Genomic DNA, 16,536 nt, shown 5'->3' on the forward strand with positions numbered 1-16,536 from the left:
TGACTGTACAATAAAGCAGTCATGTCACTTACAGAATCTGTATTTAAAAGTACTAGAAAGATATGTAAATGCACAGAAGCAAGTAAAACACCGGAAGTAAAACATCCAGACTCTTTACTCTTTTGCTGTAAAGGATATCTGTCTTTCTACAGTTCAGTTGACAACCACAAATGCTGGAAACTGTGATTCTCAATAAAACAAATTCCATCCTGAATTTACCCCTGCAAGATATGAGCCAAACTTTAATAAACATGAACTGAAGAAATAAGACTTCTTTTCAATTGCCATTCTAAAGAATTTCCAAGCAGAACTGATACGTCACAATGTAAGCAGGACATTCCCCAATTTCCCTGATTTCGTATCATGCCCTATCTCAAGAATGAATACTCAACATCTTTATTTTAGACATATGATAAGAAGTCCCACCTTTTCTGAAATAATCAGCCAGACCTTTTTATTTATAAAAATTGAGACCTAAACCTACCATACATAAAAAGGATCAGAGTTGGAATGATATTACAGACATTAGCCATCACCGCAACTAGGTCACCAGACCACCTTAGCACAGCTGGTAGTGAAATCCTGGGGTCTAGCTCCCAACTCCAAGGCAGCACTGGTAGTCATACACAGTGAGCAGCAGCATTTTTAACTAAGCCAAATAAAATGGGTCTGAAACCAAAGCTTTGCAGGGCTTCGTTCTGTAATATAACCACACAACTCTGCCACTCATTGACCAAAGCACCAGGTGCAATTGCAAAAAAGCAGATGGAGCAGAAAAGTGTTGCCAAATTACTTGCAAAGACATATGACAGATACTGTTATAAGCCTGAATGATAACACATCTCACCAACCTACCAAATTCTCCACTGACAATAATATCACAAACTTTCCATAACAGCAAGTTGTGTGTAGGCCAACCAGAACAACCAAAAAGCTCTATCTCCAGAATAAAGACAATATTGTGCATCTTCCTTTGTAAAACTTTTATCAAAAATTGAAAATCAGAGTTCAAAAAGTGCATGAGATACCATTTACACAATTACAAAGACTGGTTTTATTATTCCTCTTCCAAATAAACTTTAGAAAACTAAATTGCATATCCAAGCTACCCCCCCCCCAAAAAAAAAAAAAATCACTAAATGTGTAAATATAACAGAACAAATTGGATGTCTGTTAAAAGTTTATAAAGTAAGAAATCCCATTCCTCCAGGAGAGTTATCTATATTAACATCTCTTAAAACAGCCTTAAGTTCCTATAATCAAACGGATACATCGGTTCCACTGCTTTATCCCTAAGGGGAATATCTTCAAGTTCAAGGCAATTAATTAGTTTTGTGATCAATGCACTGAAATAGTGCTTCTCCTTTTGTGATTTACAAGTATTCCACCTGGCATTGTCTGTACCCAGCTTATCCTTCAGTACCATCCACCGATTATTCAAGGAAGACTGAAAAGACTGCTTGGAAACATGACACTTCTGCAGTATTTGCCACAGTAGACCGCCATCCAGCTTCTAAAAAGCACTCTGTATCCTTCTAACCCAACCCGCATTAAAAGGCTAATATACAAAACACCTCATATTGTCTGATGATCTTAAAAAACAGTCATCTCACCAGTGTGCAAAACAACCCAACAATCATTCACAAACGTCATCTAATTAAATATATAAAGCACTACTTTGATGTGTAACTTTATGAGGAACGTCCCCATCTTAATATTTACTCTCAATCAATTGCTAAGCACTTTTCACATCACTAGCCCCAGATAGCATTCTTGATTTCCATAAAAAAAATTCTACAATTAAAATCCCTGTTAGAATGAGACCCAAGTTGATGAGAATGTATGGCATGAAAGCATCTAAAATATGACACCTGTCAATGGACCATATGTAAAAAATGCATAGAAATGCTTATCATCAGACAGTCAAAGGCACTTGCCCTACCCAAGCATACAGCAAATGTGGTCTAAAATAATAATACATATAGAAACAGAAAGCAAAACAGTTAAACCAGAACAAGTATCAGTAACTAAATAACACACCACCTCATCTAAGAGCAAAATTTGCCCTGTCAGTTCCTCCAATAACCTACAGGCAGAAATACAAGCAATATATTGGTGTATGTTCCTAAGCCAGTTCAACACAAGCAAACAATGAAATGCAGCTTTACTGTTAACATTACTAAAAAGAACCTTTACAGAACACATATCAACCAGAGAAATGAAATGTCTGTTTGGCTGTCTTTTAATATTTACGGCATTGAACCCTAGTACCTATACAGACAGTATAGTATATTCACCTTCACATAAGACCTCCTCTGCAACATCATTACCATATCCCCAAAGTCTCAAATGTATTAGAAATGGGAATACCATCATCCATCCACACCCCTACTCCCACATGAAACATTTTTCTGTTATTTTGGTCTGTTGCCCATCTGAGCAGATGGGTCATGAATAGCAACCATAGCACTGGGGGCCTCAGAGGGGCGCACAACACAAGAATTATTAGTCTCACTTCTTCAGAAGTTGTACATCTGTGGTTATACAGTCCTTAAATAACTGACCATCCTTCCACACTTGGTACATTTCAGAACATAATCCTAAGTGGCATTATTAAAAACATGGGTTGGAAACTTCATCAGCATCTGTTTTCCTGCCTTTGCTCAGCTCCCTGAGATTTTTTCTGTCCTTTTCCCTTGACACTGTTTCATCAGCCCAAATCTTCTCATTAATATTCTCATTAACACTAGTATTCCTTTGTCGTCTAATGTAAAATGAAGGTGAAAATTGTGGATCTGGCAATCCCATTCATAACTCAAAATTCTGAAACTGCATTTTAAGATTGTGTGTGCAGAACTGAAAGTAACTTTTTGATGTCAACTTTCTGTGAGGAGGTAGCTTTAATTTTTCTTCATACAGACGACTTTACTCCTTGAATCCCTTTACTAATTTTTCTTACCTCGTAGTCAGTTAATAAAAATATCCGTTTGTGTATTTTATTTCATACACTTGTCATTTGGAATACAAATGAGAAATTTGCAATTATAAATTTTGAATAATGTTCTTAGAACCTCTTTTTTTGCATCATTCTGCCTCTTGTGCTAGTTTCTGGCAGAATCCATGTAGACTTTCCAATATTACTAAAAAAATATTTTCTTCCCCCATTCGGATGGGGTCTGGACTTCTACACTACCCGAGTTTCCTTCTTACTGATCACCAAATAGTTAAAAAAAAGAACTCGGATAAAACTAGGATACTCCACTGCTTCATACAAACAATTGTAAGACAGTCACATCCTAGAGAGAGGGAATATCTCTGCACAGCAGTGTCAAAGTTTGCTACAATAGAGAACACATTATGCATATTTCACTTTACACAAGTCCTCACCATCACCATCACCCCCCCCCAATTTCTACATCAGGTAAGGGTGTCATGTCAACTGCTGTCATCTATCTGATTCAATGCCACTCTCCAACCTTCTTTGACAGTCATGCCTGACTTTTTGCAGGTCTTTTTCTCACAATCTATTTAGCCATTTTCAGGATGCCCTCACTTCATCTTGCCTTTTTCCGGTCTGTTCCAAGTCATCTTCAACAGATTGTCTTCTGCTTTTCTTTACATGTGCCTGAACCACTGTAGTCTGTTCTTCGACTTTTGACATTTGCTACATTTTTAGCTACGTTGGCTTCTGCTCTGAAGTCCTAATTTCTTTGTCTGTCCCATGATGTACAATCAACCACCCATCTCAGGCACATCATCTCCATCATCTCTAGATTCCTCAACTGCTCTGTCATTACTGCCTGGGTTACTGTACCATAGAGAGGTACTGTATCATATAGTAGTACTGGTCACGTTGCTGTTTTGTACACCTTACATTTCAGTTTCTTTGGCATTCTTCTGTCATACACTAGCCCTAACACTCTGTGCTAGTTGGCTGCAGGCCCTCTGATTCTAGCTTTGATCTCCTCATTCAGGCTCCCTTCTCCTCAACCACCCTTTCTAGATACTTGAAACTGTTAACATGTTCCTCTGTTTTCCCTTCTGTCTCAATTCTGAGCTTCTTCTGATTTCCCCTATTTGCTACCATTACAACGGTCTTAACAATACTCAGTATTATCCCATGTGCCTTCAGTTTTGCATTCTATTCCTCTAACCTTTGTTGAAGTTCTTACTCAAAATCTACCTGTAAATACTACATCCTGTACATATGGCAACTATGTTGATCTGTCCCCTCTGACCTCTTACCTAATGTAATCCATCACCAGTATGAGCAGCAGTGTGCTCAGAGGTAAACCCTGATTCACACTCATGCCCACTGGCAACCCCTCTGTGAGTCCAAACACTGTTAATACTGGAGTCACTGGGTCCTTGTACATAGTCTGCACTAATTCTATCAATGTTTCTGAGACTTTGAACCACCACCGGACTGCCCAAATTAGCTTTCTTGGGACCTTGTTATATGCTTTCTCCACATCTAGGAATGCCCAGTTGGACTCTTTCCACATCTCTCTATCTCCTTCTCAACTATCTGTCTCACTGCAAACTTTGTTCAGTATGCTGCATCCTGATCTGAATCCAAACTATTTATCTCCTGTCTTACTTTCTGCTACTCTGTGTATCCGTTCATCAGTCAGCCTGTCCAGAACTTTAATGCAGTGTGACAGGAGTTTGGTACTTCTGTACTGCCCACAATTGTGGATGTCCTCTTTGTTCTTGTACACTGGCACGATTATGCTTATTCTCCAATCATCAGAGATTTGCCTTTCTCTCCACACTGCTTGGAGTGCCCACAGGAGCCATTTCTCCCCTATCTCGCCCAACACCTTGGTCATATCTACTGCAACCTCATCTCAACCTACTGCTCTTTCTGACTTCACTTTCCTTAGTGTTGTTATTACTTCTTCTAGAGTGGGCTCCTTCTCTTCTTTCATCATATGCTGTGTCTGGGGCAGTGCATCCTCTGTGGGATTTTCTTCATTCAGAAGCTGCTGGAAATACTCCTTCCATCTGCCTTTTATGTCCTGTGGACTAGTGAGCAAGTTGTTGTTGGCATCCCTTATGAGGGGTGTTTGACTGTCTTCTTTATCTTTCTGTCTTTGCCTTGCAACCCAATAGATTTTCTTTGTACCATGTACTGAGTCACTTTCCAAAAGCTGATGTCTTGTTCTTTGCTATTACAAATCTGTTCTTAGCCTCTTTGTTAGCCAACCAGTATTCCTTGTTAGCCTGGTCCATCTTTTCTATCTTCCCTTTTCTCCTCAGTTCTTTCTTTTGATGACACACTGGTCTTCTGCATTCTGTTTCCAGCTTTTCTTTATGTACTTTGCTTCCATACCTGGCTCTGTTGCATATTTACTCTATATATTCCTTACATATACTGTTTTGAGGTGCTACCATTCTTCTTCAGTTCCACCTATTTCCTCTACTTCCTAAAGTGATACAGCCCTGAGTAAATCCTTGAACCATTGCACTTTCTGTCCAATCAACTTCCAGGTCTTTAGCCTTGTCTCTGTTGATCATAGAGCCTTCTCTGACCACCACTTGCAGCTGATCATGACAACCAGTGGTTTATGTTGTGAGCTGACTGTTTCACTGAGGATGACTTGGTAATCACTGATTCTACATTAATACCCTTTCCTTCCTAGGAGAAAGTCCACCTGAGTTGCATGTTGGCCACTCTTGCATGTGATATTGTGATTATCTCTCTTACTGAACCATGATGACCACCATCAAGCCATTTGCCAGACAGAAGTGTAGAATGGCAGTCTCCATATCCTGTTCTATCTATCCGGATAGGTACATTCAGGTCACCCATTATCAACACCAATTCACTTTGTCCTGCTATATCTAGTAGGTGCTGCTAGTGTCCAGTTGCCCAGCTTGAGTTAACTGGCATAACTCTGTTGAGTGAAAGCAACCTGCCAAACATGAACTAGGGATCGTTACAAACACTGTAGGTTTACTGGCAGTCCAGAACTTGTAAGTGGATGAAATGAAAGTAAGGAAGAGTCTGGACATTGTCTGTATCCAGGAGATAAGATGGAAGGGCAGTGCAGCAAAGCCACTAGGTTTGGGATCCACAGCCTAATATTCAGAAAGAGGACAGACTAGACATGGTGTGGGAATTGTGGTGAGGGACAGGCTTCAGAAGACAAGGCGGGATGTCATCAGAATTAGTGATGGAGTCATAGCAATCACACTCTAGTGTAATTGCTAGGACACTATTCATAATCTCAGCCTATGTCCCACAGCAGGGTTTTGAAAGTGAGGAAAAGAGTGCGTTAAGACAGCAATTTACCCAGGTAATTTACATTTATCAGTGATCGAGTTATGGAAACTGTTGTACCTGTTTTCGGTTAACTGATCAGGATTGATTTTCCCAATATTTAGACATCTGTTTTAAAATTGGTTACACTGTACATTGAACAATTCATGTGCATTTTCTTTATACTGCATAGGTGTTTAAAACCACTACTGATTCAAAAATACTCAGTGATCAAAGCTAAAGAAAACTTGGTGAGTTAGCTGATCTTTTATCATGTCAGTATGAAATAATGTGTGATCTTTTTATGTTGTAGTTCATGTCTTCACCCAATTTTACTTGATGCAGGCTGAAATTTAAACATAGAGACTGAATAAAAAGCATATCTACCTTCAATTAACCTACGAGCAGATGCCAACATTAGAGCCATGCCCATGTCTGCAGTGGCATTGCTGAGCACATGTGGTGTATTGCCCACTTTGACCCCAAATCTGGAGATTAAATTCAGATCCAGGTGGTTCACACCCACTCCTCCATTTACAATCACTTTCAAGTTTGGCAGACTCTGCAGGAGCTCTTGGGTTACGTGTGGTAGCTGTGCCCAAACAAAGAGTGCTTGAGTCACTTGTGAACATTGCTGCTGGTTTTGAACAAAGTCTTTAAACCAGATAATTCTGAAATGTAACTTAACAAGCTCAATATAATCTTCTGGAAGATGACACATTTTGTCAGATAATAAGGCACAAGGCAGGCCCTCCATGTTCTGTAAAATCAAAACAGAGAAAACATCTTGTTACTTCTAAACAAATATAAATTACAATTGATTTGCATTGCAAAAGATGAACAAATACAGTCCACACAAGGTAGTGTAACAAACAAGCCTACTTTGTACTTTAAGTGTAATGAAAGGGTACATACATTTTAGAAATATACTAAGTACTGAACATAATCTTTTACATCGATATAGTAAATGCTTTCAAACTGTGGAACTGATGAAAACCACATTTAGGCGTCTTGTAGAAATCTGACATGATTTGCTTCCTATACCATTAATTAACCAGGAACTCATTTTAGTGCTTAATACATTTCATTATTGCTATCATGAGCACTGTCACATGTCAGTGAGCTAGTTTACCTATTCTGACTATCAAGTATGTGTCCTTTACTGCTATAGAATTCCCATGAATAAAAGATTATGCTCTGCTTTCCAGCTTTGGGATCAAACTGTTCTTCTAGGAATTTTACCACATCAGTTCATCCAACCTTTGTACAGCTGCTCAGATATCTCTCTGCTTCCATAGTCTTGGTGATGCTACCTGTCAGACTGATCATATTTCTGTTGCTCCCCCCTTCATAATTACTATCACCATATATCACTGATCATTGTTCTAATTTTCTGCAGTACTTACGTTTTGTTACTTTTTTAGTATTTTACAGTAGTGTCAAACCCTGAACCTTTTCCTTGTTACAAAACTAAGCTTGAAATTCCTTTGTCATTTATTGCCACTGAATTGCTAATACATGCATATATTTCATTTACTGCTCCTTTCTTTCAGCCTACTAAACCATGTCATACAAAGTAATATTGTCATAAGCATTTCTACTCAAAGATCTTTTGTCTTGTTAATATTAGTTACCATGGACCATGCTATTAAAATAGATATGAAGCATGGATCTTGTACTCTTGATAGAATGTAAGATGGGCATTCCACTCATATACAGTACATAGTTTGAGAGTGCAGTCATCCTGCAAGGGCTGTCATTGCCATACTGATAATTAAAGTATATACATCATATTTTCAGTTATGTCTTCTTCTCTTTTATAGATATTGGAGATGATACACATTTCACTGCTGTCTAAGCTAATACTTTATAACAGCTTATCAATCAGAATATTTAATATTTTGTAAGCCTTTGTATGTTATACAGGACTGCATTTTACATGCTTGTCTGTTACTTGGCAAAGGTACCAGTTTGTGAGGTACTTAACTAATAGTCTGAATATCTTATTTTTTTCTGGGAAGAATACCCATGTAGGAGTTTGTATTCCCTCTTACTAAATATACAAAGGTCGTAATTCCGTGGAGTAATCTACATTTGCTTTCCTTTTTCTGTTCAAAATTTTGGTATTTTGACAAAGATAAAGTGGATCTTTATGATACCATTGTATCAGAGGATAAGCTAATACTTTGTAAGACCTTTATCACTTTGATTATGTAAAAATATCTGTCATCATTTTATACCTGCAATATTTAATGGTCATTTAATACCACTAAACAGTACAAACTGAACTAACTCATGTAACAAAATAATAACAAAGCTGGTATAAAACCAAAAAAACATTATTATAGAAAAAGTACCTTCAGTAAACATATTCATCTCTTAGACAAACTGAGACGTCATCAAACTGAAAGTTACATCATTAAAAACTACTTAAACACTAAATTCTCATCACATGCTTAATTACCAATTAGTGTTTTAACCCCTTTCTTTTTAAATAAGCTACAAAAATCTTCTTATTTAAGTCTTTTTTAATGATGTAACTCTCAGTCTGACAAAGTCTCAGTTTAAGAGATGAAAGTGTTTACTGAATGTGTTTTTTCTACAATAAAGTTTTTTGGTTTTATACCAGCTTTTTTATTAAAATGGTCATTTAAGGTGCAAGTATTCTGTCACTAGGTATAAAACAATTGGGTCTATATCATTTCATTGAAGCCTCAATTCGCCAAATGTCTATTCATTGAACTTAAAGCATCGAAAACAATTTCAGTGAAGAATTACATCATCAAAAAGATTTCTCATGAAAAAAAAATATTTGGCCAGTGGAACACTTGTAACACAAATTACATTATTTTAAACTCACCAAGGTGGGGGGCTTTGACCCCCTGCCCCCACACACTCCTAATTATATATTCCAACTCCAAGATTGCACTACATTGGGGAAAAGGACACATTTTTTACAACGGCTGACTAAGTCCCTTCCCCAGGAAAAATGTCAGTGATGTAATACTTCACTGAAATGATATTTGATGCTTTAAGTTCGACAAATAGAAGTTCGGCGAATTGGAGCATCGATAAAATGATAAGTACCCAAAACAATCAAAGTTCAAAAAGTTAAATAAAACAATTAATACAACAGACTTGCTTCAGCTTTCCAAGAACACTCATTATCCTGGCAACATCACTGGAAAAAAATTTACAGAAAAGATAAGCACCTACAAGTTTTACATTGTGCCAACCAAGAATGTGAATTAGAATATGTTGAACAAATCATATCACTGTATTTAGGTTTTCCAAGCATTCTTTTTCATGGTTCCAAGACTACAGAGTAATGCTTCTGCTCAGTACTAAAAAGGACGGCCTGGGTTTTGCTAAAAGAATTGATACGTCTGGATTATATCGATTAAATGACTCTGTTCTTTTTGTTTGGTAAATAAGTTCTTTGCTCCTCTGATACAGAACGGCTTTCCTGACATGCAGTATTAATATGTTGATGTAAAAATAACTGCATATATGATAAATTAATAACTATACTGAGTGTACAAAAAAATGACATACTTCCTCCTAAGATCAAAGTTGCTATGAACAGGAAGAAATTATATCCTCTTTGTTAGAAATTTCAATACTTCTAGACCGAAGGAATACACTGTCAGAAATCTGGAGCATTTCTGATTTTTTTTCCAGGTTTCATAAAGACAGAGGCATCATTTCTAAGAGAAATTGATTCAAACTTGAAGTTATCACCATGTTTACCAGTTGTTTACACCACCTAATTACAGACATTAAAGGCTTCTAGACAGGCAATAAGATCATTTATCAAATACTATTTGCAGAAAACTGGAAAAGCATTTCATAAGACATCATATGTAATCTTACTGAATGTGTCTGTAGTGTACCTAACTATACATTCAATCCACTGATCATTTTAGTAGAGTCAGATGGAACTGACATTCTATTTTTTGTATTATTAAGGCAAGTGAGAGCATGTACTACAGAAAGTTGTCCCTGCCTGTCAAGTCTTACACTGACTAACTGATGAAGTTCATAAAGGTTTCAACTATCTTAAGCAGAAAGTAGTAAATGAGCATTACTGGGAACTGATATGAGGCCAACTGTTGAAATCATTATTTCATTAGATGTCTGACTCCTATTTATTCAATTCAAGGTTAAGAAGGAAGTGGAACCTACACACAGACACACATAGACACATACATACACACAAACACGCGCGCACGCACACACACACACACACACACACACACACACACACACACACACACACACACACACACACAAATAATCAGACAATCAAGTTGGAGGATCAATAATTCATCTATGGCATATCTTTAGAATGTTCCAGAAAGCCTAAGCACATGGCAAAATCCAACGTGGAAAGGGTAAGGATGGGTAGGCTGCTGGCTGGTCTGCTGTAACAGAAGAGATATCAGAAGAATAGAGTTTAAAAGAGGAAAAAAGGAACATTAACAAAGATCTGTCTTATTTGTTTTTTTATAACTAACACCATTTTATTTAAATCTTGAAAGCAGGGTAAAAATGCATACAGTTGTAAGCCAGTCTTACATCCTTATTATTAAACAATAAACTGATGAACACATTTTCACATGTGCACCCTCATCAGAAATGCAGACAATGTTTTACCTGTACAAATATTATATCACCTACCATTACAATCATCTTTCATTCAAGTGGTGCATATTTAAGCAGCAGTCTCATCAAATTATATCAACAAATACAAATTAAACACTGTAAACATCTCCTTGTTTAAAATAAAAATTCATAACAAATAACTACTCACTAATAATCCTACACTCAACACATCACAACTTCCTAGTCATTGAAATGATTTTCTATTATGAGTTTTAAATTTTTCTTTAACCTTTCCATTCTGTATATTCTGCAACAATCAGATTAGAAGAATTTTAGTAAAATTGAAGGGGAATGTCATATTGCAACATGCAATCATACCACCTTATGCTATACGTCCAAAATCCAGCTAACAGACAAACTTTGTCTGCCTTGTTATCTTAAGATAGCTCCAGTGCTGGATTTCCATCTGTTTTCCATCTTATCTAACTACTCATTCATGCCACAGACTCTCCAGTAAATAACAACAATGATGCAAATATTAGTTTGTTTCATTGAGGCTTTCCCTCAACAAAATTAATGAAGGATGATATTAAAAAAGGTAGCATGACTCCCAAATGCTTATCTTGTGCATTACAAAACTTCAAATAGCATTGTCCATTCCATAAACTAATTATATAATAAAATATCTGATCACCAAGGAATCTCATCTACAAATAACTGCAATATATTTTGCTTATTTTGTGAAAGCATAAATGTTGAAAGTCATCATAAGTAGTAAAGCTGTGACAGGAAATAATTATAAATGCTTGCATTAAAACACCTATTTTGACTCTGTAGAGCAATGCAGACACCTCACCAAAAGTAAGTGTACCAAATTCTTCATTAGAAAGCCCTCACACACACACTTGGATAGTCACAGCTTACCTGCAGCTGCCATCTGATGCAAAAGAGATCATTATCTCAATTTCATCAATGTCCCTTCAAAAAAGAGTTGAACAAAGGAAACCCTGTGTTGCCCATAAATACCATCTAGCCTGACTCGGCGTTACTATTTTCTCAACATAAACTTTGTCAAAGTAGGATTCCCCATCCTTACATAATAAACCAGTCCAGATCTTTTATAAAGATTCATATTAAGCATTAACTTCATGAACACTGGTGCTTCAGATGACATTCAGGTCCATTCATCCAATAAACGTACTGTCGTTTTTCCATCCAAAGGAGACATAATTATCACCATCAGAGTGATAATTATACCCTCATCATAAGACCAATCATTGGGGGTCTCAGGGAAAAAAGTCTAATCTTCAAGTTTCTCTAATCATCTTAGGTTCATAGATAGGTATTAGGCTATTAGCCCAAGTGCCAAACCAAGCCTAGCCAACAGTGTATTGGCTTTCACCACTCATGTAGTGTTAAATTCCTGCCCCTCTATCGAGCAGAGCCCCAGAAATAATCCCAGGGGTGAATTTCCTATCACCCATCCACTTATCAAGGTTTATAGGTTCATAGGTAGGTACTAGGCTAAGCTAAGTCACTGGCCCTGATTTAGTGCAAGTAAGAACACTTTTAGTTCACAATTTATTTTAAAACCTAACTGCTTAAAACACATAGAACACTCTTCATACTTCCATTGTACTTTTGCTCTGGTCAGTAGTTTCTCCACCAAAGTTATTTGGAAAACTCACACAGCAAGGGTCATACTGAAAACCAGTCAAGCCCAAATAATACAAACTCTAACCAAAATCACATTAAACTTTTTAGTAATACTTGGTTACGAGTCCTCCCTGATCACTCTTTTACAAAGATATCACTTGAATTCAATATACAATTCCACCCAAATTATCTGAATCAACTAAACTGCATGGAATCTTAAATGTTAGCATAACATGCATAGAAAAACAGTCAAGATGAAAAGAACAAACAGCTTTACAGCAGATGCTATCAAGCCATGAAAAAGAATAATCTCATTAACTTAAGGATGCATTTTAACATTACAAGATCCAAAATAGTTGCTATCTCACTACAATATAAGTACAAAGGAAAACAAATACATTAATATGTTAGTCCCAATGTCATCATGAGTCTAAAAACTCTTAACATCCCATTTAAAAGACTACTGGCCACAAAAAGATAAACTGCATTTCAGGATCATCCACATAATACTAACAATAGTCTGATGATTCCTTCTCTATCTGAAGGTCTACTGGAACTGGTCATTTAGGATCTTTATCCCCTTCCTTTAAGTCTTGCAAACCATCACGTTTGTATTTTAAGAATACATACTGGGGTTCTTGCTACATTGCCAGACCCTGATCAACAAAATTATTCAACCCACTTAGGAAGAAGATGTTTAGAATAGAAGAATATATCAACTTAAACTTCAAGGCATGTAATCTACATACCTAGATAACCTAAAAAATGCTTTCGGACTTTTTATTACTTGCTCAGAATAACTGTCAATGAAAAACATTCTCAATTTTCTTAATCAATACGTTTTGTGAGACTGCCATAGTTAAAACAGAACCTACTGCTTAACATATCAAGACTGGAACCTCACCAGTATAGTCCAGTAATAGACATCTAATACTGCTGACAGCAGTAATGGTATTCTTATATCTCCCAAATATGCAACCAAGTCTAGAAGGTTTAGGATCTTTGCCTGAAAATGTTTGCATAGGTATTTTTATACTCAAAGTAGACTCCAAAGAATTTTTCCTCAGGTGGATAGCAAATGTTGAAGGTGTGACGGGCAAGAAAGAGGTAGCTGGGAACATATTTTTTGAGGTGTGATGAGCTGGCAGACTTTTGGGATTTCCTGTGGACTGCTCGGTCAGAGATGCTGGGTGAGCAGATTGGACTGAAGGGAGAGAGAATTTTTTTGACTTTTGCTACAGAATCTGAATTGCCTAGACATAGTAAAGCCTTGCTGAGTCTAATTATGGTGGCTGCCAAAAAAGCAATTACTAGAAAATGGAAATCAAAGTCTAGACCAACTTTACTAGAAGTAGTGAATATTATAATAGAGCTAAAACAACTGGAATTGGGATCTTTAGAAAAGGGAAGGAGCAAACTACATAGAAAAAAATGGGAATTGTGGGAACAGTATATGCAGAGCAGGAATGAGGTTTAAGAGGCAGGATTTGAATGAGCTATATAATGCTTAACTGACAATGACTGGAAGGTTTATAAGTGATTTATAATGTTTAAAACTACAGTTGTTTCAATGGTGCCTGTGATGTAAACTGTTTGCAACTAAAGTGATATAATTTTCTGTTTTTCGTTTATATAAATGCAAGATCGCCTTTGTCATATGTGGAAATTTAATAAAGATGTTGGGGGAAAAAAACAGTAATGGTATTCTGTTTGTTCTCTCCACTTTATTGCAATTAGCCAGGCAGCCAAACCACTCACCCAAACTGTTCTTCATATAAGCTGCACAATCCAAACCTTAATCTCTTTCCAGGACTCCAGTCACACTTATGTTTTCTCCTCACCTTATATTCAACTCTGCCATCTTAGACTTGAACATTATAACCTTTATCTGAAAATCATCAACCCCCTCCTTCATCATCTTTCTGTTCTGCTGTCATGACAAAATGGCATCAACTTGATCACAAAGCAATTCATACTGGTTTTATTCATTGATTTTAACCCTATGCTTTGACAGTTTACTGTTCATCTTCCATAAGTTTAGCAATGTGGACTCCAGTGACACTTCCATGCCACTGTAAAGGTGGCGGTGGTGGTATCCAAGCCTTCCTCTACATCAGCGGAGTCTATTTTCACAATTATCATGTATGTTATAGCACACACTGGGTCTCAAGGCTCACACTTTTAAAATCCAAATTCTGTACTTGGAGCAATTTATCAGAACTATATGATTTTGCCTCATTCTCAGATATATTTTTTTTTAATTTATTTTTAACCTTTAATCATCAAATTCCCACTATCAACTTCAGTCTGACATACAGGATGCTTTCCATCAGAAAGCACTTAAAGATCTCACAAGTTTGCTTTATTGAGATCTTCAGACTGTTGCTTTGTTGAAACACAACAATTGCTGTCATATGTAAATTCTGGCTTTAGGGGAGTTCAGAAGAGTGGCAGAATGGTGCTTATTAAGGAAATAGTTTGCTCTGAGTTCTGTAAAGTACTTTAGTATGGCTATGTAACTACAGAATTAACTGAAAATCTGTGTATATAGTGTATCTGAGTAAATGCAAAAAGTTTGCAACCCCCTTAATTCTCCAACATAGTAATACAGAGAACCAATGTTTTTCTCTATTTTTTATAACTTTATGTTAAAAAGGACAGAGTGAGAAAAACAAAAATAATCCTGCTATGAATTATATATGGATTCACCACTGATTAAAAGAAGTAACAGTCTGTAGCACGTATGATTCTATGAACCTCTAGAACCTCTGCCACATAAACGTTTGTATGAACTGTCATTTAAAATTTATTTAAATTCATCCAAGAAAATCCTTGGCATACATAAAGATAAAGACTCTCTCATCAAAGTAAAAAGTAAACAGGCAACTAAGAGAGCTAATTAGGTCAAGCAAAGCCAACTTTGAGGTTAAGATATTCTCACAGGTGAATGATGGCCATAAGGCTATGTCAGACTCATCAAGGGTAGTACACAGCAATGTGCTGAACTGGTCAATAATGGTGCCACATTAACTGAGCATGGCGATACAGTGAACCTGTTAGCTGATAAAATCAGTTTCAACTTTTTCCTCTCTCACACCTAAACATACCCCCAGTACTACCCTCAAACATAATCCCCCCAGCTATAACTAGGGATCATGTAGTGGCTGTACTCACTAAAGCCAAGCACAAGGCCTCAATGGACCAAGATGCCTCTTGAATAGTATAAATATGACTTATCAGGACCCCCTAGAGTCTAGATTTAACTATAGTCTTAAAACAGGCTTTGTGCCATTAGAGTAGAGGAATGTAATATTCACCCCCCTTCATAAGGGAGGACCTTCAATTGATCTTGGAAGCTACAGATCCATTTGTCTCACTAGTCTTAAATGCAAAGCCATGGATTGAATTATCACATAAATTATCAATAAGGACATAGGAGACACTGGTTCCATCCCAGTTTGGCTTTATCAAAGTAAGGTCATGCTCACTGAATCTGGTGGACTTCTTTGAAAAGGTCACTAAGGGAATGGATAAGGGGAAAACTGTGTGTACTAGTACCTACCTAGATCTGGCTAAGGAATTAAATACAATACTCAACTCAGACATTGTCAACAAACTTACAGAACTAGGTATAAACCCCTTTATAACACACTGGATTGCTAGCTGGCTCACTGATTGTACCCAGTAGGTTAGAATCGGTGAGGCCACCTCCACAAAGAGGCTGGTCACCAGTAGAGTTCCCCAGAGTTCCATGCTATGCCCACTCTACTTTGGCAACTACTTCTCGGATATCAAAGCCAATGTCAAAATCCCTTAGATAACTAAGTTTACAGAGTAAATCCCCCAAGAAAAGAACACCCTTCAGGAAGGTCTAATACAAAAGCTTGGTGCCAAAGTCATCGGTTAAAACTCAATATCAAGAAATTATAGTACCTTTTTGGGACGTCTGCCACCTTGGGTAACTGCCTAATCAATAAAACACCCTTAAAGTTAATTCACTAGTCAAGGAC

General features: G+C 36.9%; 1 protein-coding gene across 1 annotated transcript in view; it reads right to left on the reverse strand.

Moving 5' to 3' along the window:
• The window catches only part of LOC122798235 (probable 2-ketogluconate reductase), a 319,480-nt gene that overhangs the window by 213,912 nt on the left and 89,032 nt on the right, over positions 1 to 16,536 (reverse strand). Inside the window, exon 2 of the mRNA XM_044067016.1 lies at positions 6,653 to 7,025. Within this exon, the coding sequence (XP_043922951.1) occupies positions 6,653 to 7,025 (373 nt within the window). The remainder of the gene's footprint in view (positions 1 to 6,652; positions 7,026 to 16,536) is intronic.

The sequence above is a fragment of the Protopterus annectens genome, chromosome 3.part1 (assembly GCF_019279795.1).
Source record: "Protopterus annectens isolate FY-2018-M chromosome 3.part1, PAN1.0, whole genome shotgun sequence".
In the NCBI taxonomy this organism is placed as follows: Eukaryota; Metazoa; Chordata; order Ceratodontiformes; family Protopteridae; genus Protopterus; species Protopterus annectens.